The 20551-nt window shown below is 56.9% G+C and overlaps 1 protein-coding gene across 2 annotated transcripts; it reads right to left on the bottom strand.

Moving 5' to 3' along the window:
- Positions 1-181: 181 nt before the first annotated feature.
- Positions 182-20504, bottom strand: CCDC92 (coiled-coil domain containing 92). 2 transcript variants are annotated; one of them, XM_054594314.1, is made up of 5 exons: positions 20314-20504; positions 19710-19785; positions 4254-4400; positions 3764-3805; positions 182-1551 (listed from the first exon to the last, which is right to left on the bottom strand). In XM_054594314.1, the coding sequence occupies exons 3-5, from the start codon at positions 4381-4383 to the stop codon at positions 797-799; spliced, it is 927 nt and encodes a 308-aa protein (XP_054450289.1). In that variant the 5' UTR covers positions 4384-4400; positions 19710-19785; positions 20314-20504; the 3' UTR covers positions 182-796. The 2 variants fall into 2 exon arrangements, with proteins under 2 accessions (XP_054450289.1, XP_054450288.1); XM_054594313.1 differs by having other exon boundaries at positions 19747-19785.
- Positions 20505-20551: the final 47 nt, after the last annotated feature.

The raw sequence follows: 20551 nt of genomic DNA, 5'->3' as shown, positions 1-20551 counted from the left end.
CCTCTCTCTGGAAGTGAGCCCCCCTCGCCGCAGCCCCCACGGGCTGTGTCCTGGGTGGGCCTGCTTTCTGGGCAGGAACATAGCAGTTACGTGGAAGCCCTGCTATGTCTCTCCCTCCCAGTCTCCTTCCTCCCTCCCTCCCCTGGTTTAATAAAAGACACAGAACAGAAAGGAGGCAGGTTTAGAAAATAAAGTTTGTTGGGATCTTGAACATTTTGGATAAAACTAACAAAAAATATGAGCACACATTCAGGTTGTGGTGATACGAGGAGTAACGTCATCTTATTTAGTGCCTGTGACATACACGTACAGCCGCTTGGTCACGGTGTCGCCCTGGGGAAGGTCTGTAGGAGGTTATGGGGGCTCAGGAGGGAGCAAGGCCGCCCCCAGCAGGCTGCCCTGGGAATACGTGTGGCTCCAGCTTGATTAGGCGTGTGGCTCTGACTTGATTAGGTGTGTGGCTATCTGAGCTCAGTAATGTCGAGTGGCGTGCAGCCTGCGGCCCGTGCTCTGACCGAACGCACTAGGACGCGCAGAGCGGGGTGAGAAGCCAGCCAGCGGGCGCACAGCTGTTGGGCCGCAGCGGTTGGTGAACAGGTGTCTGCAGCAGCAGGGGCACGATCACATTTTGGTGTCGTAAGACAGCGAGTAGAGTGGGAGGGGAGTACTCTGTTGACAGGTCTGAAAACAACTTGGCATGCATGACAATTAAAAAAAAAAAATGTGGATGGACGAGTGTTTCCTAGTGGTGATCACAGTGCACGGACGGCCGAGGGGGAGGGGCGCCCGGCAGGCCTCACACAGTTCTGTCCGTCCCTGAGTGCTTCCTGGCGACTTTGCCCCCGTTCACCTGGTCAACCGCCAGCGTCTCCACCTCGGGCGGGGCCTGCGGGGAGGCACCGTGGGGGATGCGGTGGGCCACGCCCACGTGGCCCTTGTGCTGCTGCTCGCGGGCGGGGCTGCGGTCGGAGGCGATGGGGGGGATGACCAGGGGCCTCTCCCTGATGAGGTGTGTCTCGGCCGCCTCCCTGGCCAGCAGGAACGGGGTGGGGTCCGGCATGGCATCCACCGGCTCCCGCAGGAGTAGTTTCCGGCTCTCGGCGCCCAGCCTGTAGACCTCGTCAAACTCCGGGTGCAGCGGGGCGGAGAGGCTCTTCTTCATCCGGCGGCGGGGCGTTTCGGGCAGCTTGTCCCTGGGCGGGGCTGGCTTGTAGCCGGCCCCGGGGCTCCCGGACGGGCTGCCGTCCGAGGTCCCGCTGGAGCTGAGCAGCTTCCTCTTGGTGGCGTGCAGCTGGGAGGTCAGGTAGGCGATGGTGCTGGCGCGCTGCTCCAGCTCGCTGGACAGCATGTTCAGCTTGTGGCTCTTCGCCTTGAGCTCCTCCAGGTAGCGCTTCTCCCGCTCCTTGACGGTGCTCTCCAGCACCGCGATCGTGGCGTTCTTCTGCTCCAGTGCGCTCCGCAGCTCGGCGTTTTCCTTCTCCTGGGCCTTCAGCTGGGCTTCCAGCTCTTCGCACCTTTTCTGCAGCTCGCTGCTCCTGGAAGGTGTGTCTCCTGGAAGCACAAGCACAGGGCCAGGCTGAGAGGCCACACAGAGGCGGGCGGGCCTGGGGGTGGGTGTCCTGCTCCTGCAGTGGGGTCAGCGGCTGGCTCCTACTGGGCGGGAGGCTGGGGGCCTCCAGGGCTCTGCCAGCTCTTAGCTCTCGGTTTATTGTGTAAAAGGTGGCCCCCAAATTTAAAAACTGAGGAAGCCAAAATGGGCAATTTCAGTTTCCAGCCTCGCCCAACACTCAAGACGGAACTGCAGCAGACCCCCTCTCTGCTTGGGGCATGTGCACTCAGTGCCCGCTCCATTCCTGGCACCGTGAATTCTCCATGACCAATGCACGCTCTGAGGTTGCAGAAGGGACAGATGTCCGGCTGCCACCTGCCCCCGATAAGGTCCCCTCTCACATCATATCTCAGGGTGTAGTGTCCCTGTGACTGTGCTCAGGCCACTCCTGCGTCCGCCCCCTGCAGCCTTTCAGCCCCTCCCTGAGGTGCAGGCTGGTCTGCGCAGCTGAGGCGGGGTCCAGGGCGGCGGGAGGCCCGGCCGCTGGCGCACTGCTCAGACGAGGCCGCAGGGCCAGAGGTGTCCCTAATGGGCACGCCGCTCCCCGGGGGGAGAGGAGGCTGGGGCCCAGGGCCGTGGGCTGGTGTCGACCCGATGTCAGGGCCCAGGGAGGGAGCGCGCGCCTGATCCCTCCTCCCCTAGACCCCAGAGCCACTCTGCTGAGAGCCGGCAGCCCTGCTTTGACGGTTTTCCACTCTCTTATAAGACTCTCCCCACCCTCCTGTGCACACACGTCCTTCCTGGACGCTCCTGTCCCCCCCCAGGAGAGCTGCGTGCGCACCAAGCTGCCGCAGTGGCTGTCCTCCTCAGCTGGGGCGGTTTTTGCTGAGCCCGCCGGAGCTGTCAGTAACGGGCACTTGTTGCACATACGGATTCCCAGTTCCCGGCCTGGACTTACGCAAGCGGGACCTCCAGGGCAGGACCCAGGAGCCCGTGTGTCCCACCCGTGTCCCAGGAGCTCCGTGGGATGGTCAAGTCTGTGGGCACAAATGCGGGGCAGCAATCTGCACCCCTGGGAGGGCAGGCGTCCCCGCAAGACCCCTGCGAGGCTTCCACTGCCTCCAGGAGGCGCGGCTCGCCCACTGGTGCCACGAGACCCTGCCACTGACGTGGGCTGGCACTGGCGAGCAGGTGGCCTAAGGCTTAGGACTGAGACAGAGAAGCCTAGGCCAACAGGGTACAGGGTGTGAGGGCGCCCTGATTTCTGTGGCTCGATGGCAGGGGTGTGGGCAGGGGTGTGGGCAGGGGTCTCCCACGGGAAGCGTCCTGATCTCCCAAGTCCCTGGAGGCCCAGTCCCTGGCCCAGGCCTGCGGGGTGGGGGTGGGGGTGGGGGTGGGGGTAGGGCTCCTGGCGTCCTTCCTGTGCAGGGGGACCCCTACTGAGGGTGTGCCGATTCCCAGGCACCACTCTAGTGCAGCAGACACGGGTCTCGGCTCCTGAAAGGCGCGCTCAGGAGACTGAGATACGGGGAACACAAACGGCAACCCCAGGGCCTGGCAGTGGGCTCAGCATCCTGGAGGTGGCCCGTGGCGGACGAGGAACTGGCCCACTCGTGAACGATATCCGCCGCCACCTCCCGTGTGGACGCTGCGCTTTCTGAATCCCCACCTTCCCTGGGGAGCCGGCTGTGCAATAGGCCGCAGAGGCCCGGGCCCTCCCCTGCTGACTGCCACCAGGCGGGCATCGGAGGGCCTGAGGGTGCTGGTCGGGGGAAGGGTTCCTGGAACTAGAGTCTAAAGAAAGATGCTCAGTGACATTTGGGGGCGCCTCGCAATTCAATCACTCCCTCAACCAGCATTTGGCGGGCATCACGCAGCCAGGCCCTGTTCAGCGTGAGAGGCATGTGGGGGGGGGTGGCGCGACAGAACCCTGCTCCTCCTTTCTCTCTGATTAAATCCCATCTATTTCTCAGTTACAGAAGGAACACGTGTTCACTGTAGAAAAGCTCGACGTTCAGGAAAGCGTGCGAGAGGCTCTCCAAGAGTAGGCATCTACCAGGAGGAAATGAAAGTGCTCGTTCCAGCCGCCCCCTGCCCCTCGGAACGGCCGGCCCGGCCCTCCCGCCCGCCGTGCCTGTGCGGTGAAAACCAGCCGCCCGCACAGGCCACAGCCGGAGGAGTGCTGCTGCTAAGGTTCGGGGAGGGAGGTCTTACCTGTCTGTTCCGAACTTTTGAGTGTCAGCTCGTATGTTAAATCTGAAAAGGAAGCCACAGGCATTAATTCTGTGTGGTTACGGTGCATTTCAAAAGCTTCGTCAGCTCTGACAACACAGGACCGATCAGCGGGCGGGTCCTGCCCCGGTCGGGGTTAGAGGCGGGGCGTGAGAGCGGCGGAAACCAGCCGCGGCCCCTGCCCTCACTGCGGTTCAGAGGGAACCCTCCTTTCCCCTCCAGCGCCCCCCATCGTCCACAGCAGCACACAGCACACTCTGCTACGTTACACTTTGGTCAGCGGTTTCAGAACGCGTTGCCACCTCTAACCACCGCGTCCTGATCGTCCCAGTCCGCAATATGCCCAGAAAGGGCTCTACAGCTTTCTTCCCTGCACGTCCGCCTGGCAGAGGACAGGGTGCGGCGTGCACGTGGCTTCTGTGACATCACACCAGAGAGCGAGCAGAGACCCCCGGCGGCGCGGCCCAGGCACCTGTGCAGTGCTGCTGCAGCCGGCGGACCTCGGCGTGCAGGCCCCTGAGCGTGTTGGCGTGCTCCCGCTGCAGGAACAGCAGGTTCTTCTGCGCGCTCTGCAGCTGGTTCTCCAGGCTTGCGGCGGCCATGCTGGCGTCCAGGTGACCTGCAGGCAACACGGAACCTGGTCACTGTCCCCGGCAACAAGGTCACAGGGAGGAACAGGATGCTGCCTGCTCACTGCCCTTGCTCGCTCTGCGGGGTCTCGGGCAGTGGCTCTGGATGCAGAGGAACACAGCAGATCCAGGGCTCCCTGACTCCAAAGCCTGGCCTCGCCCCTGGCCACTAGCTCCTGCACACTGTGACCGGAATCACTCCTGAAGGACTTCCCTGACCGGGTGGGCGCCGACCGCCTCCCCACGGATCGCTGGGTGCCTGGGACATGGGTGACCATGTCCTCAAAATGGTGTCTAGGGCTGGCTGAAGCCAGGAGTCGGAAGAAGTGGGTGGGGCTCAGAGGAAAGTCCTAGATTCCACAGAGCTGAGCCCTCCCCGTCCTCCTCAGGAGCATCCCCACATGAGGACTGCGGGAGCCAGGAGGCTGTCCCCACACCCTGCGCCCACTCTTCACGTGGCTTTGGCCATCCACCATCAGCCGCTCTCTCGGCCTCAGACTCTGCCTTTCCTGTAACTCGAGAAGTGGGGTGAAGTCCTTCGGTCTGTGGAAGAGCAACCAGAGAAATTCAAGACGCCCTGCTGGCGCTGAAGAAGGCAAGGGCCGAGCAGTGGGTCATCGTTTTATAAATGAGTCTTGCAGATGCAGAGCCTTGGAGCACACTTTCCCAATCTGCTGTGTCAGAGCCTTCGCCAGAGGAAACATCCTGCTCCAAGGGCTTCCAGTGCACGGCCCACGTGTGGGACAACTCTGGAAACTGCCACACACCCAAGCTGTCACCACGCGAGGTGACACCTATCACACTCTTGGGTATTGGAAGATCAAGGACATATTTACATCCCAGCTCTGAAGCGAAGAGCAGCTCATAACTGCAACCTCCACGCACCCACTCCCGGCCTCTCCCCACGGTATCCCAAGCCCTGTGGGGAGCCGGGCACACAGGACGCCTGCGGCCAGCACTGCTGGACCAGCGAGCTGAGGGGCCGGCCAGCCGAGTGTGGGCGTGGCACGGAAGAGCCTCTGTTTCCGTGGGCTTCCTCCTCACTGCACAGGCCCGCCTTGCTCAAAGCATACGCGATGTGCTGGAGCGTCCCAAATTTCGTCCGGCGGTCACAGTGCGACGTGCCCTCACCTGCTTCTTCATCCACCACGCGGGCCGGGAAGGGAGAAAAATGCCACCTCGGCGGCTGCCCAGTCCAGCCACGCGGCGGCACTGAGCCCCACCCACCCAACTTTAGATGCGATTTGCGTGGGCACCTGCACTCTCACCGCCTCGGCGAGTCAGCGGTGCCGCGCTGCACTCAGCCTGTAACGCGCTAATTCACCGCCGTCACCCCACGAAGGAAGACAGGCCTGACGCCCCCATCATCGCAGGCAGCTGTTTTGGGAACAGGGACCAGATGGTCACTCATCGTGCCCAGTGGGCGAGCGCTGGTGGCTCCATGGGGCGCGCCGACAGGCAGAGGACGGGGCTGCATCCTGGGGACTTTCACCGGCCGCTGGTCTCCCTGTGTTCTGCCCTCAGCGCTGACATTAAAGGCCCACGACCCGGGCTGCCAGCCCTGTGGGGTGTTCTCCAGTTGTCGGGTACCCGCAAACACGGCAGGCCCTGGTGGGTCCCAGGACACAAGCCATGCCTCCAAATGGCACCCAAGTCACTAAACTACTTCCTCATCAGCTCAAAAGCTCCATGTATGACAGACTTCCCAAGGACAGAGAGCAGCTGCTACCGAAAAGAAGGTGATGTTTCCAGTTCTCATCCTTGGCCACTGATGACACGATCCTTGTAGTGACTCAATCCTTCCAATGAGGTAGCCAGCGGGTCATCCCTCCCAGGCCAAGGAGAGGCCGCAGAAATGTGTCGACTGGTTGGAGGCTTCTCTCGGCACCTCTAAGGCAGGGGGACAGTCAGAGCTACGAAGAGCGCCCCCGGCCCTTCCCGGGGGGGGCCGGCGCGACAGAGGACGGCAGAGCTGCACGGTGCGTGCTCCGCGGGAATAACGCCCCCGCTCGGGCAAGGCGTCCACCCTACCGCAGCTGTGTGTCACCGCTATTGCAGGGCAAAACCACTGGGCATGGCACTGCCGGGGTCACAAGGGCGCGTCCGTGGCCTGCCACCTGCGGGCTCTGGGTGTGTGGCGGCCGTCTTCGTTCCTCAGCGTTGCTGGCAGCCACTGGTAATTTCAGAGGTAGCAGCTCAGCCAAAGGCAGTGCGCCCTGGACCCTGGCCTCTCCTCCCCTCGGACGCACCACCCACAGCTACCAATCACGGGGCGGAGTCAGCAGCAAGGCGGTTCTGCGCCACCAGAAATGGCTCTGGGGTTTCAGTGGAGGAGGAACCCAAGCCAGACTCATGGCTTCCCCTTTCAAACACGTAGCTTGTCTTTCCCTTTAACATCTCTCCTCTGCACGCACAGGTCTGGCCTACGTCTCCATCTTCAAGCACAGCTCCGATCACGTCATAGCCCTCAAATGCTCTTGGGACCGGGCCCCACGTTCTAGAGGCCCTGTCCCTCCCTGGCCTGGGCCCTCCGTCGGTGCTGCTGTCCTCTCCCCCGGCATCTGGCACGCCCCTTCCAGCGCGGCTCCTGCGCACCTTGCCGCCTCCGGCCGGCATGCCCTTGGCGAACCGCGCCCTGACCCCTGCCTAGCTAGGGGCCGCCCTTCCTGCACAGCTGGACTCATGCGCTACGTGCAGACCGCGGGTCGCTGTCAGCTGCTTCCTCTGGTGCCACATGGAGACCACAGTGAGACTCGCACGGCGTTGGTCAGAAAGCCTGGCTGTGGCTCTGACTGGGACATGACCTCATCCGACAATTTCTTGCCGCGCCAGAAGCAGTATGTCCAAGAACCGCTGCACCGCATTTCTTAGACTGAGAGAAATGGAATGGCTTTGATAGGAAAGGCTCTCACCACTCAAAGATGGGAAACGTCTTCGTTCCTGTGCAGTCAAAAGCAGACTTGTCTTTTTGCTCCACACAAAGCCCGTGGAAGTAGGGTAATAATTTTAGTATCTGAAAAAATAGCACACAGGACCCACGTGGTAGCTGTGAATTAGTTATAAGAAGCTATTTTAGACCCTAATCATGAATAAGTTATGACCCATTCACATGAAGCTCTCTCATGCCATCAACGATCAGCACAACTGGCGCCCGCTGGCCTCTCTGAGCGCCTTCTGCCAGCTCCACAGCCGCAGGGACAGCCCGGCTCTCAGCAGACGGCAGCACGCCAGCCCATTGTGCACAGAGCCCTCTGGCTCTTTCGTGGGGACGTCCTGTGCTGCCCTGGTGTGCTACCGTCGAGAAGGTGAAGGCTGGCCGGGGACAAGGGCGGCGGGCGTGGCGGTGAAATGCACGAGGAGAGGAGTTCTGGCCGGGAGACGGTTTCCCAAGCGGATTCGTGGAGTCAGACGATGCTGAGAGTGGAAGGAACCTTCGATTCAGCTGTGCCAACACCCCTTTACGTGAAGATAAGAAATGGAGGCCCAACGCTTTGCTGAAAACAATGGGATGAAAGACAGCAGAGAGCATAGGCTCCTGAGGGTCAGACTGTGGCCAGGGTTAAATCTGAATGCTGTCTTGCCCCCTAAGTCATGATCTTTAACTCCCGGGGTGGTTTTAAGTGCTGAATGCAATCACTGACAACATTTGGCACGTCGTGAGTTCCCAACAAATGGTAGCTATATTATTTTATGTGACCATTGGTCAACAGTCACGTAAATATAGCTCCAAAGTGTTTACTTAGTCAAACACCAGGGCAGTTCCTGAACGTCATCTAAGTGTGGAAATGAACTATATTCCAGTTGCTTTTAAAGAGGGAAACAAAAGCAAACAAACATTTTCTGCTGGCCCTCGGCTTCCACTTTAACTGGAAAGGAGCCATTCGGGAAGCGAACAGAGTCAGGCAGAGCAAGGTGCCCTCGGGGACGGCAAAACCTACTTCTTACTCTGAAACAATCTATAATACTTTACAAGAAGCTAAAAAAGGTCCAAGGCTAATTAGGCCATCAATTCTAAACCTAAGATGCTAGCTTTTAGAAGAAAGGAAACTTGCTGTCCCTGAAAATGAATGCTGACGCTATTCTGAATTCACAACAACCCTGGTTAAAGAAACTGTTTAAACTTGTAGAACCCTGTAATTTTTCTCTGCATGTGTCTTAAGAAGTTCAACTAGCACCTTATTTGAGAATCCCCAATAATCATGGCGCCACCAGAAAGGACTCCTTTCAGGAGACTGTAAGCATTCAACAGTCACTACAGAAACATTTTGGCAAAAGTAACGAACACCATTATGAAACCAAATACCATGTTTTTGTAGATGTAAGTAAATTAAAAGATCTGGAAGGGTCTACAACAAAATATTAAAAGCCTTTATCGCTAGAAGGTGAATTGTGGATGATTTTTACTTTTTAAAAATTCTATTTTGGTTTGACCCTAAACCTTCTGTAATGTTGAGCATATGTTACTTTATGGTCAGGAAAAAAATTATAAAGCCATTTCTCTCAGAAAAGAGAACCACTAACTACCCGCTGGCCAAGTGGAGTCCTGTATTTTAGTTGTATTATTCTGGGTGGTGCTGGGTTGCTAGAATTGTGATTAGTTTAGCAGAACCAAGAAGAATGAATAGGAACGCAGTATTTACAGAAGTAACAACTTAGTGTCCCCCAGATACACAGAAGATGGCTGTGACGCGCCCTTGAGTCGCCCCGACCCGCATGCACTGCGCTGTCCTGTGACTCTCTGGTGTCATCGTCATGAAATACAAGGCCCGTCGGCCACCTTTGGACGCTGCAGCCACTTCCTCCCGAAGGAGCGCACAGCCTCGCATCTGGCGGTGAGGGATGTGACTGGAGAGGCTGGCAGCTGGACAGGAAATACGACCCGGGGCCGTCCGGGAAGTCGGCAGCCCCGGAGGCCTGTGCGATGGATTGATTAACCGCATTTCCCTGCAGCCTGGTTGTCTCAGACTTTGAGTGTCTATTTGGCTTCTGCTTTAAAATCACGTAATGTGTCAGTACATGGGTGGAGGAGGCTCAGCCCCTCCACTTGGAAAGGTCCCAGGGAGAAAGCCAGTCTGCATTTCTGGTCGCCTAAAAGCGCCCCTCGGTGGGCCGGGCAGGCCGCAGTGGGCAAACACTTGAGCTCGCCCCCAGTCTGGAATCACAGGGCGCTTCTGGGAGTGCCCTGGGCCTCCTAGAAAACCAGGTGACTTAACAGCCACAGCGCCCACACTCTGTGGCCGCCCCTGGGGCCAGCACCAGCGTCCTGTCTCCTGCCGAGGAGGGGCTGCCGTCTGGGTGCGACGCAGCCAGGCGCAGCTCAGCCCCTTTTGCTCTGGAGGGGAAGCCTTAGGGGCCCTGCCTGGGAGGAGGCGCTCGGGCTGGAGGCGCTGTGGCAGCTCTGCTCGCCCTCCCTGCTGCCCGCCCGCCCGCGCCTGCCCTTTTCTGGTGGCCCGGGATGACCGCCCTCCGGGGACCACCCTGCAGTCTCCTCTCATCCTTTCACAAGCTAGAGCTGAAAACATTTACAGCGAAGGCGAGATGCCATTGGTGAACTACTAACAAGCCTGTCACTCACCGCGAGGATCCTGAGCCAACAATTCCGGGATGGAGAGCTCACACCCACCCCACGGGCAGTGCTACCTACGATGTTTTCCTTCAAGTGGAAGGGAAAACAAGTGGGCTGTATGGTGCTTCCATTTCCACATCTGACCGTGATCACCCCAGGTCAATCGTCTCCTGGTTGAAAAGCAGAGAGCGCGCTACCCAAGGCCATGCTTTCTTCGCACATGAATGAGAGGGGAGGCCCTTCTTAAATCTTAATGCCTGCTAACTGCTATCTAAGTTGTATTTCTGGGCTGAGGAAATGAGTCCCCTTGCTTTGAAAGCATCTCTATGGCTTGCCAAACAGATGAGCCATTTCAACTGATTGAACTGACAGGGCTTCTTTTAACCGTTTTGTTTTTTGTTTTTGTGGGTCTACTTTATAGTATAGGTTCTAAGGAAAGATATGTATTAACTGAAGTTTGATACACTTTAATTTAGCCATACTCTCCTTGTTTCTTTAGCACTAACAACGTATTTAGAGAGATCCTTCTTGGGCGCCTGAGACTTTACCCTTCCGAAATGTTCGGAAGAGCTCCGCCCGCATCGCCCTGGACGGCACCACAACTCACCTCGGCCAGCAGGCGGGAGGAGGTCACCTTCTCTCAGGTGCCCATCTGCAAAATGGGCCTGCACTAGTTATTTCAGAAGAGCTTAAACAGGGAGGACATCAGAAATCTTTGAAGCTATTAAAATAGTCCAACAGTAGTCTACCCAGCGACCGAAGTCACCACAGCCAGACGTTTCATTTCAGCACTTCCATATGGGCTGGTGCTAATAGTATGTTTTCACTGGATATGTCTATGGGATACCAGCCTGTGTACCAATATTTTTAAAGGTGATAAACTCCTTCTTTGAAAGTGGCATTTACCTAGACCTTCATTGCCCAGAACTGTGTTTTGAGGGCTTCACCATATCCATCTAAGGCTGCTTGACCCCTTGGTCGTCATCTAGTGATCTGATGGTCCCGACAGACGATTCGCCTGCTTCAGTGCCCTCTCCGCCAGCTCCCTGTGCCGGGTGAATCAGGCATGTCTGAGGGACGACGTTGCAGCCGACTCCCATGGAGCTCTTGCCACTCACAGTGACCCTTTGTGATGTCAGGAAAGGACAGAACTCCCAGGACCCTGCACTATCCCCTTGTAGTCCATCGCGCATCAAGTGCCAAGGGAGGAGAAAGCTCTGCACAGAACCTCTGGAGGCGGCCTGGTGTTCACGGCCAACGCTGCGCGCTGAGGTCCGGACGAGGGTGGCAGGGGAGAGAATGACGCGAGGTGCGTGCTGTTCCGGAGGCGCCCTGGCAGCCGGGCTTGGACCGCGTGAGACAGACAAGCCATCGGTGCATTAGCCCGACAAAAGAAATGACAACATAAACGAACCGGGGGGCGGGGGGGCAAATGTGTTTCACACAGTGCGAGCGGTGTGGGGAGAGAAGAAACTGGGCACAGTGAACAACAGCTGTACTTTAACCCAAGATTTTTCAAAGAGTGGGATGCAACCCAGCCACTTCCTCACTGTCCTTCACCTTGCGAAGGGTCACTGTTTTCCTGTGGCACTTTGGTCATTTTTTCCGTTTTTATGTGGACTTTGTTTCATTTTCCTCGTTTGTGATCTCAGCCTTCCACAACAGGATTCATTGTAATCCTTGGCCCGTGACACATTCCTTCGGGCCCTCTTTTATTCAGATGCCCTTATCAGTGAGCGCCTGGTATGTCCGCAGGCTGGAACTTCGGCATCTTGGTTTTAGTGGGTCCAGATTGTCCGGTGAAAGTCCAACATTCTTAGGTTGGGTTTTGGCTTCTTCTGGTGGGGCCAACCCTGGTGAAGTCTCTTGGTCAGTTAAGAACCTGCGGAATTTGTTTTCTTCCTCCCAGTTTTCATAATGGGCAGGACGGTCACCAGGGGTCCTATGGGGCAGACGCTTTTCTTGCTGGTTGGGGGTGGGTGTGGAGTGGCTTTGATCTCAGTGGAACAGTGGACACGTGTGGTTTCCAGTGATGGGTTTGGGCTGGCTCATCCCTGCTTCCGTGGGTGTCACCGTCGCAGTCTGCAGTGCGCCGCCGCCGCCGACGTGGGACGATCGTGTCTCTTGTCTCTCCCAGCTGTGCCCTAACACGGCCTCTGGGCCTGTCTTAGGCAACTGCGTGAGATACTCAAAGGCATTTTTTAATCATGAGATGAAAATCATTCATAAAAATAATAATGATGCCTATTATTACCAAGTGTTTGATGTGCCAGGCCCATAGTCACTTTATTTTTAATTTAAAAAAATAATGTTTATTGATTTTACAGAGAGAGGAAGGGAGAGAGAACCATGATGTGAGAGGGAAACAGTGATCGGCTGCCTCCTGTACACGCCCTGACAGGTGACTGAACCTGCAGCCTTTTGGTGTGCGGGCTGATGCTCCAATCCACCGAGCCACCCGGCCCGGGCCATTAATTCTTGAAACAATCACATATGTAGGTATGATTCTGCCCATCTTTTAAGGAACTAGAGCTCAGAGGAGGAGGACCCTTGCCTGAGTTCACCAGCACTAAGTGCATGAGCTAAATGCACACCTGCTGCCAAAGGTAGGCACCCGCGGCCTCAGCCCTTCCTGGCGTGGTCTGCAGTTCCGGATGCATGGCGTTTGGAACCAGGAGGTCTCATGCAGCTGTGGGAGGAGGTGTCGGTTCTGGCTGTTCACTGTGCATTCTGGACTGTCCCGTCCCGGTGTGGCCACTGTAGATGGAGCAGTAATGATGCTGTCGACGGGGACGACAGCTGCCACTTACCGGGCGTACCATGCGCTCGGTACCGTGCTGGCTACTTCCCATGCCTCATCTCCACAAGCCCTCACAACAGCAGCTCGGTGCGGCAGCTACATACTGGGACACAGGCACTTACTGAGGTCACACACAAGCCTGATCTCCCCCGTGCTCTGTGGCACCCTTTCCCCTTTTCTTTTTGAGGAGGGAAAAGTGGTGCTAACACAGGCCTACATTTTTAATCAGAAAAAAACCCTAACCATTGGCTTGGGATTTTAGCTGAAACTTAAAGCATCCAATGACAAGATTTTAGCAAGGTGTGAGCTGCTCCACAGTCCCCGTCCAGGTGATGGTGGACTTTGGAGGTGGCCTGCACTCACCCGTGAGCTACCGTGACACAGCGGGGCTGGCGGACCCTGGGCTCTGGACCCAGCCCCGTCGCGTGTTAACTCGGCAGCGTAGAGCAAGGGATGTCTGGCGCCCTGTGCCTCACTTTCCTTACCTGCAAAACGGGAAAACAGTACCGACTTTGCTAGGATTGTTGGGAGGTGGACTGAGTTTATCTGAAGGGGCGCCATCCAGTAGAGCTTGGTGTGATGATGGAATATTCTGTTTGTTCTCTGCTGTTCAAGACTAGCCACTGCCCCATGAACTGGCCGCGCCGAGTGCTTGCCGCACTGAGTGCTTGAAATGCAGCGGTGTCTCTGAGAAACCGGATGTTTCATTTTATTGTAATGTGAATTATAACCATGTAAGCAGTCCCATCGGGCTGGTGGCTACCCTGTTGGGGCGGCACAGCTTTAAAGCGTGCAGAGCTGTGGCCGAAGCCACGCGGCTGCCGCTGCTGCGGCAGCTCCACCGTGCCCGGCGCCCGGCATGCATCTCTCCGGCTGCCAGACACCCCGCTGCAGCATCTGCTCTGGCCTGTTCTCACTGCGCAAGAATAACTTAATGTCCTTCTAACTACATTCTTGCCACACTGTCCCGTTTCATGCCTTCCTCACAATCGCCGCCACCTGAGGTTGGCTCCTTGTGTTTCTTACGTTCCCAGAGTGCAAACCCTACGAGCGCAGGGCCCGCCCGCCCGCCCGCTCCATCACCTGCACCCGCGAGAATGAATGTCTCGCTCTAGCACAGGGGTCCCCGACCCCCCTCCTCCTGGCGTGGGGACACCACTCACATTCCCACCTGATCTCTGCCTCCTGTCTCCCCACCTCACCAGGTCCATGGAAAAATCGTCCTCCGTTAAACCTGTCCCTGGTGCCAAAAAGGTTGGGATGGCTGCTCTAGCAACTTGGGAGCTGGCCCTTTAAGAGAGGGATCGCTCTGGTTGGAAACTAGCGGTGTGCTGCCCACTCGCAGCTCTGCATCCAGCCTGCTCCCACCGGAGGTGCGTTTCACGTTGGTGAGTGGGAAGGTCGCCCTGAGGGAAGGCAGGGGAGGCCACGACAGCTGTAGTGAAGTCAGGCTTCCCTTCTGTGGGACGGGGAGAGGCCTTGTGCAGGACATTCTAGAGCCTGTGACACAGGATCTTTCTTACTGGATGCAGCTTACACCTGGAAAAGCTACTTCTGTTATGAGCCAACTGTGTGAACTCTCAATGCTGCGCTGTGGCGCAGCAGGACACGCCGGGAGTGGCTGTGCCTTGGGGAAACCGAGGGCTCGGCGCTCACTCTCGCGCCTTTGCAGTGGCGGCCAGAAGCCCAGGAACTTGGGATGCTCTGCTGAGCCTGGACGATGCTTTTCTTGGTCCGCGATGAAATGAGGCAAGCAAGGACAATGCAGCGAGTTTTCTGCAAAGCTAACTTTTATTCCATCTGAAGGAGAATTCTTTATTTTCACTTTAGAGCTTCCCAATTAAAGAACGCACTGTTCCATGAATTCTAGAATCCTGGGAACTGCTTGTATCGCCAAGAGATTATAATAATGGCCATGAGCTTAACATCATCATCGATTTTTTAAAATATTTTGAAGTTTACAAGGCCTATTGCAATAGGCTGGGCCACCAGCTCCTTTTAAATATGCACCTAGAGGGGAAAGAGCAAGCCGGCAAACGCCCTGAAGCGCACAGCGCGCGCTGAGGCCTCTCTGTGCCGACTGTATTCGGGAAGTTGAGACTCGGCCATGGGGGCGCAAAGGCAGCGATGTACGGCTGCGTCCCCGCGCGGTCTGCGCAGCGCGGGGCTGGGGGAGGGACCCGGGAAGGTGCGCCCGCCGCCGGCCGCCCCCGAGGCTCCTTCTCCTTCACCTGCCCTCCTCCCCCGGAGGCGTGTGAATGCCGGGCAGGCGGGGGCTGGGCCCCAACCCTTCTGGCACAGAGCAGGCCTGTGAGACTCCCGGTCGCTCCCCCAGTGGCAGGGCACAACTGCGCCGGACGGACGAGCCTGTGTCCTGTCCCTGGGGCAACGACAGACGGTGCCGGACGCCGGGGCGCCGGGTTCACTTTCGGGTGCACCGCAGCCCCGCCCCCTTCTGGGGGGACTTGATGGCTCGGTGGCCTGCTAACGTCCGTGCACCCCGGACTCCCAGCAGCCCGGGCAGGAAGACGCCAGCCCTGCCCCGGTAACAGCTGCTGACTTCCCTCTAAGGCCCAGGGGTGGGTGCTCGGCTTCCCACTCGAGTGTCGGGCTCCTGGTGGCAGCCTGCACAGCGAGGCCCTGGTGGCCGCAGAGCCTCCTCAGAACAGCACCCTCCTCGCCCCACAGCCGGCGGGGCTGGGGGTGGGGGCAGGACGCAGGGCGGCGCCTGGGCATTAGCGACCGTCCAGCACTGCTCCGCGCCCCCCTGCACGGCCGAGGGCGAGCCACGCGGGCACCTCCAGCAGCACTCCGCCCAGCTGCTGCTCAGGAGGTCTCGCCCCGGTTTTCTTTATGCTGGCTTGTACCTTTACCTCATCTCCCCCTAAAAAAACAAAACAAACCTGCCCTTTGCCCTCAAACCAGAGAGCCTGGCTTTGCTCATCTCTGAACCAGGTCCGAGCACCACACGCTTCCGAGACGGACAGCCTCTGTCAGCCAAACGCGGACGCTCCCGCCTTCCTGACAGGATGAACCCCCACTTACAACCATCATGCTGCGCAGGGCCCAGGGCGACCACGACCCGCTCCCTGTCCCCCAGCCTGGCTCCCCCTCCCCAGACGCCGTGCCGTCAGGCATGTCAGTGAGAGCCGCTCTTCTGTCCCCCACAGCTTTCCGGTCTGGTCACCAGGACTGAACCAGAAGATAAAGATGATCCGGTATCAAAGACAAAGGTTGGCCCCTTCCTTAAACCCCTGCTACACTGTGGGAACACAGACGCGACAAACAAGCAGCCTGCCTTCCTTTACTTACCACCCACGTTACACCCGAGACAGCCCTTGCAGGCCCTGATGGCACCCGTTCGTGGGGGAGACAAGGGACTTTGAGGAAAGCATCGTTGTTACAATACTGGGCGTTGCAATTCACGCAGCAGCGGTGCGCACGCCGTGCAGCCTAAGGAACGGGGCCTAAAGAGCACTCCCTGAACCCCTTCCCTGTGCAGGAGGTAAGAAGGCCGGGGCGCCTGGGGATGGGCCAGGCAGGAGATCTCCAGAGCTAAGGGCAGTGTGCCTTCTGCAGGCGTAAACCCCACCTCTCAAGGGTTACCAAGGAGGCGACAAAGAGAAGAACTGCAGCTGCAGAGTTATCATTTACCTGCCTCAAATTCCGTTTTGAGAGTGCTCTTCTGCCTTTTTGGTCTCCCCCCAGGCTCGCTCTTCTGTGCTCACCAGTGGAAATGCACTGCTCAGTACCAGGAATCCGGCTCACGGAGGGAGCGTGGGGGGAAGGAGGACACTCGTTCCTTCTTCCCTTGCAGCTCCAGAAGAGCAGGCACGCCAGGAGGTGACTCCTGACGAGGTGCTGGGCCGGGAGTAACCCAGAAGCATCGCTCAGCCTGCTCCCCAGTGTGGAGACCTGCACCGAAACACTGACTCCTGTTTTCCGACGGACAAGATACCCTTCCAGGCCCCTGGGGTGCCTCCCGAGACCGTGGGAAGTGGGTGGGGGGGGGGGGTGCAACCTTCCACCTCTAAAAAGCTTGCCTACTAACTGGCCACCTTACTTGAAAATCGGCTGTCCTGGTCATAGTAGTCATACTAGCAGGCCGGTATGTAAGGAATTTATATTCTGAAGGAATAAATAAATATTTTGAAGGTTTTCTTTTCTTTTTTTGGCCAGAAGTTGATACTCTTATCTTTTCCCTTTATGCATAAAGTATAAATAATAATGTATTTCTTGTTCAAACTAGGTTGGAGAGTCTGTCTAATTGACATCATCACACCCAAATTCACCTGGTGGGCAACAGGCACAAAAGCACGAGACAAACCCACCTGCTAAAGGGAGAGGAACTATTCTTAAAAGGGTTTCTAAAAAAGTAAGTACATTAATTCCAAAAAATTTTTTAAACTTCTTCCCAAATCGGAGCAGCTGCCCCACTTAGATCGTGTGCAGAGGATACTCACTGTGAGCTCTGGTGGCTCCGGCCCCAGTGCTCCTACCGGCCTCGCCCCTGCTTAGTACGGGGACTGTGAGGGGCCACAGCCTCACCTTTGTGATGACCGACCGACCGATCAACAGTTCCCCCTTCCTACTGCTGATAAATTATCATTCCCAGGATTGGCTTAGTACAAACAGGACACACCTTTTTCTTCTTCAAACACAGAGCCCCATTCTCTAGTCTTCCCGGTACACTGGGATTCTCCTTCGCCCCGGCTTTGCTTTACCTTCAGCCGCCAACATAAATGTAAGCTTCACTCGGGCACACTGGAAAGAGCCCACTGCAACTCACTGCAGGTGGATGTGACTGGTCTCTTTGCTGTGAAATTTGAGTCCCGTTTGAGGAATGAAATAAACAGAAACTAAAATGCAGGGCAAGCACAAGAATCAGCCCCTAATCAGTATCTTTTTAAAAATAATTTCAGCTAAGAAAACAATATATTCACTTTCACAACCTGCTGGCTCTCAAAGGAAAGACTGACATTCCATTTTTTAGAAAAGCTTTAGAGAAGACTCCTCTGTCTTCTTTAGCAGAAGGGTCGGTCATTTTCCTCTTGATTCAATGTTTATTATAGAAAACAAAAGCCACAGGAAGAAATACAAATCGCATGTAATTAAAGTCTTCTTAAGCCAAACACTGAATGTGAAAGCACTTTATTACTTGTAAGCCCCATTCACATGCAAAGTGGGGTTAGGACCCTCTCTGATCCCAGGCTGGCCTCTCCCCCAGGGAAAACCTCCCCAGGCTCTGGGAGGCGTGTGCCCACAACCCTGGAAGCCAGCACAAGGAACAAAAAGACCCACATTGCGCCCCAGTCCGCTCCAGCAGGACTCCCAGGCGCCCCCTCGGAGGCCTCTCCCACGGCAGGGCGATGCCCCGAGGTGCTCCTCCTGCCCAGCAGGGACCCGCTCGCCCAGCAACTGCAGGGAAAGAACAGCCCCTTCTTCCCACGGCTGGACGTTCTCTTCATGGGCAACTTCTGCTTGCACGTCAAAGTGAAGTCTGTCTTCCTCTAAGTACCACTCATCCTCTTCTCTGCTTATAAATTACTGTAAATACGGAGAATCCCTTTGCTGCAGGACAGACCCTAACTCCTTGCAGACAATAGGACACATTCACTTCTCTGCTCACACCTCCTGCGGGTTTTCACATCAAAGCTGTAGATGTGAAAACTGGTGTCATGACCAGCACCTGCCTAACGAGTCCGGAGGCCGGTCTGAGCCAAGCCCTTCCCGCACCCTCGGTGTGCCAGGCGCTCACAGGCGCACGGTGGCTGCCTCTTAAAGCGCTCAGTTCAGTGGACGCTAATCACGTCTTACTCAGCTAAAAAACATGGGTGCCCACTATGTATTAGGAACGGTTAACGGTTGACCTTGTTCCAGATATGAGAGAATGCTTTAGGATAGAAATGTATTTCTTAAAAGCATGAACCCTGTTGTTAACATCAGTATCGTTGCAAATGCACTCCACCAAGTAGTGAAGATAAAATGAGTTTAACCAACAAATAACCAATGGAGTTAAGAACCCAAATGATTTTCTATTGTAAGCAAAAGAATTTGTTTTTTTAAAAGAATTAACAATAAAAATATCTAATTTCCAAGAAACTTGTTTATTGGATTGATATATTTACACGTGCTACAGTAAAAACCTGATACAGATCATTGTTCTACAGTTTAGATTTTAAATGTAACTGAACTAAGTTTACTGAGTAATTATAACGTAATGAAGAGGAATCATAAAAACTTTTAAGGTTTTTCCGTGGTGTGTATGTATATATAAACACACGTATCTAAACACATGTATATACCCGTCACAAACCTTAAAACCGTCTGTCAAAAATATTTCACATAAGATGAACATTAGCCAAAAGAAATACATACATTAAAAACATCTTGGGAGGTAAAAATCACTTTAAATGTTAGCATCTTTTTCCTTACAATTCAACGGCAAGAAAATACAGGCCAATTCCTGACTGTGCAAAACAAACAAACAAACAAAACACACACACACACACAAACTCACAATAAAGTAATACCAATGCTCTTTAAATAAAAGTTGAACTTAAAAGTCTTAAAACCCGGCAATCCTAGCTTTAACACTCTTACAGGTAGGTTTCCGGAAATGCGTAACGAAATTCAAGTATCACAGCCTGGCCGCTCGTGTGTCGTTACGAGACCGACGACCACAGCTTAAACTCCAGCCCCTCGTCTTCATCTTTGGGAACAGACCACACTGCTAAGGGGCGGCCCGGAGGCGTCAGTCCGGCAACCCAGGGCGGCAGCTCCCTGCGGCCCCCGGCGGCTCGGGGCGCGCCGGGGGCGCCACTGCCCGCTCGCACCGTGCGCGGTTTCGCGAATCACAAACAAGGCGTTGTTTCGGATAAACTAAAGCCCCACCAAAGCCTGCGGGGAAGGGCCGCAAGGCAGAGTACTTACGTGCCGGGCTGGCGGGTCGGCAGGCACTGCAACTTACCAGGGAAGGTCTCTAAGGTCCCCGGGGTGGGAAACGCACCTGAAAGGGCGGTGTGGATTCAGACGGCCTCCTCCCCACAGCGCGCCAGACAAAGCAGGGCCGGGCCCTCGGCGCTCCCGGGGCCCCTGCAATGCGGATCCCTCGCCCTACCATCCCACCCCGGCCTGGCAGGGCAGTCCTGGGCCGGCCTCCCCTGTCCCGTCCGATTGGCTCGGGCGCGCGGCGCGCACGGTCCGCAGCCTGGACCGCAGCCCTGGCAAGGGCATCCCCCCGCCGCGTAACCGGCTGCCAGACCCTGCAGGCGGGGGGCGCGGGGCCTCACTTTTCTTTTGCCCTCCTTCCCAGCACTTCGTTGGCCCCCCGAGTTGTTTCCGCTGGGGGACACCCTTCTCCACCCTCGGAGTCTAGGGGTTGGGGCGAGGGACCCCCGCCCGCTGCAGCGAGGGCTTAACAAACAATCTCCGTGAATGCCTGTCCGGACAGGTGCTCCCGCCGCCCGCAGAGCCTCCCCGCAGGTACCGTCAGGTGAGCGCAGTGGACTCGGTCACACCTCGGGCCCCGCCTCACCTGCGGGCGCGGCCGTCGCGGTCCTTCAGGCGGCTCCCACCTCGGCGCGGTCCTCCGGGCGGGCGGCAGCGAGGGCCGGCGGCCCATGGGCGGGGCGGCGAGCGGCGGGCGGGGCTGGCTCACGGCTCCGGCCCTGCCCGGCCCGGCCGCCGAGCGAGGTCAGTGGGCGCCGCCCGCGGAGCGCATCTCGTCGGCTCCCACCCGAGCGCTCGCCGCGGTGCACGCCGGGAGCGGGGGC

This window comes from Pteronotus mesoamericanus, unplaced genomic scaffold (genome assembly GCF_021234165.1).
Source record: "Pteronotus mesoamericanus isolate MK-2021 breed Mesoamerican mustached bat unplaced genomic scaffold, CSHL_Meso_final scaffold_507, whole genome shotgun sequence".
In the NCBI taxonomy this organism is placed as follows: Eukaryota; Metazoa; Chordata; class Mammalia; order Chiroptera; family Mormoopidae; genus Pteronotus; species Pteronotus mesoamericanus.
Note: the sequence above shows the minus strand (reverse complement) of the source record. Positions and strands in the feature narration are given on the sequence as shown.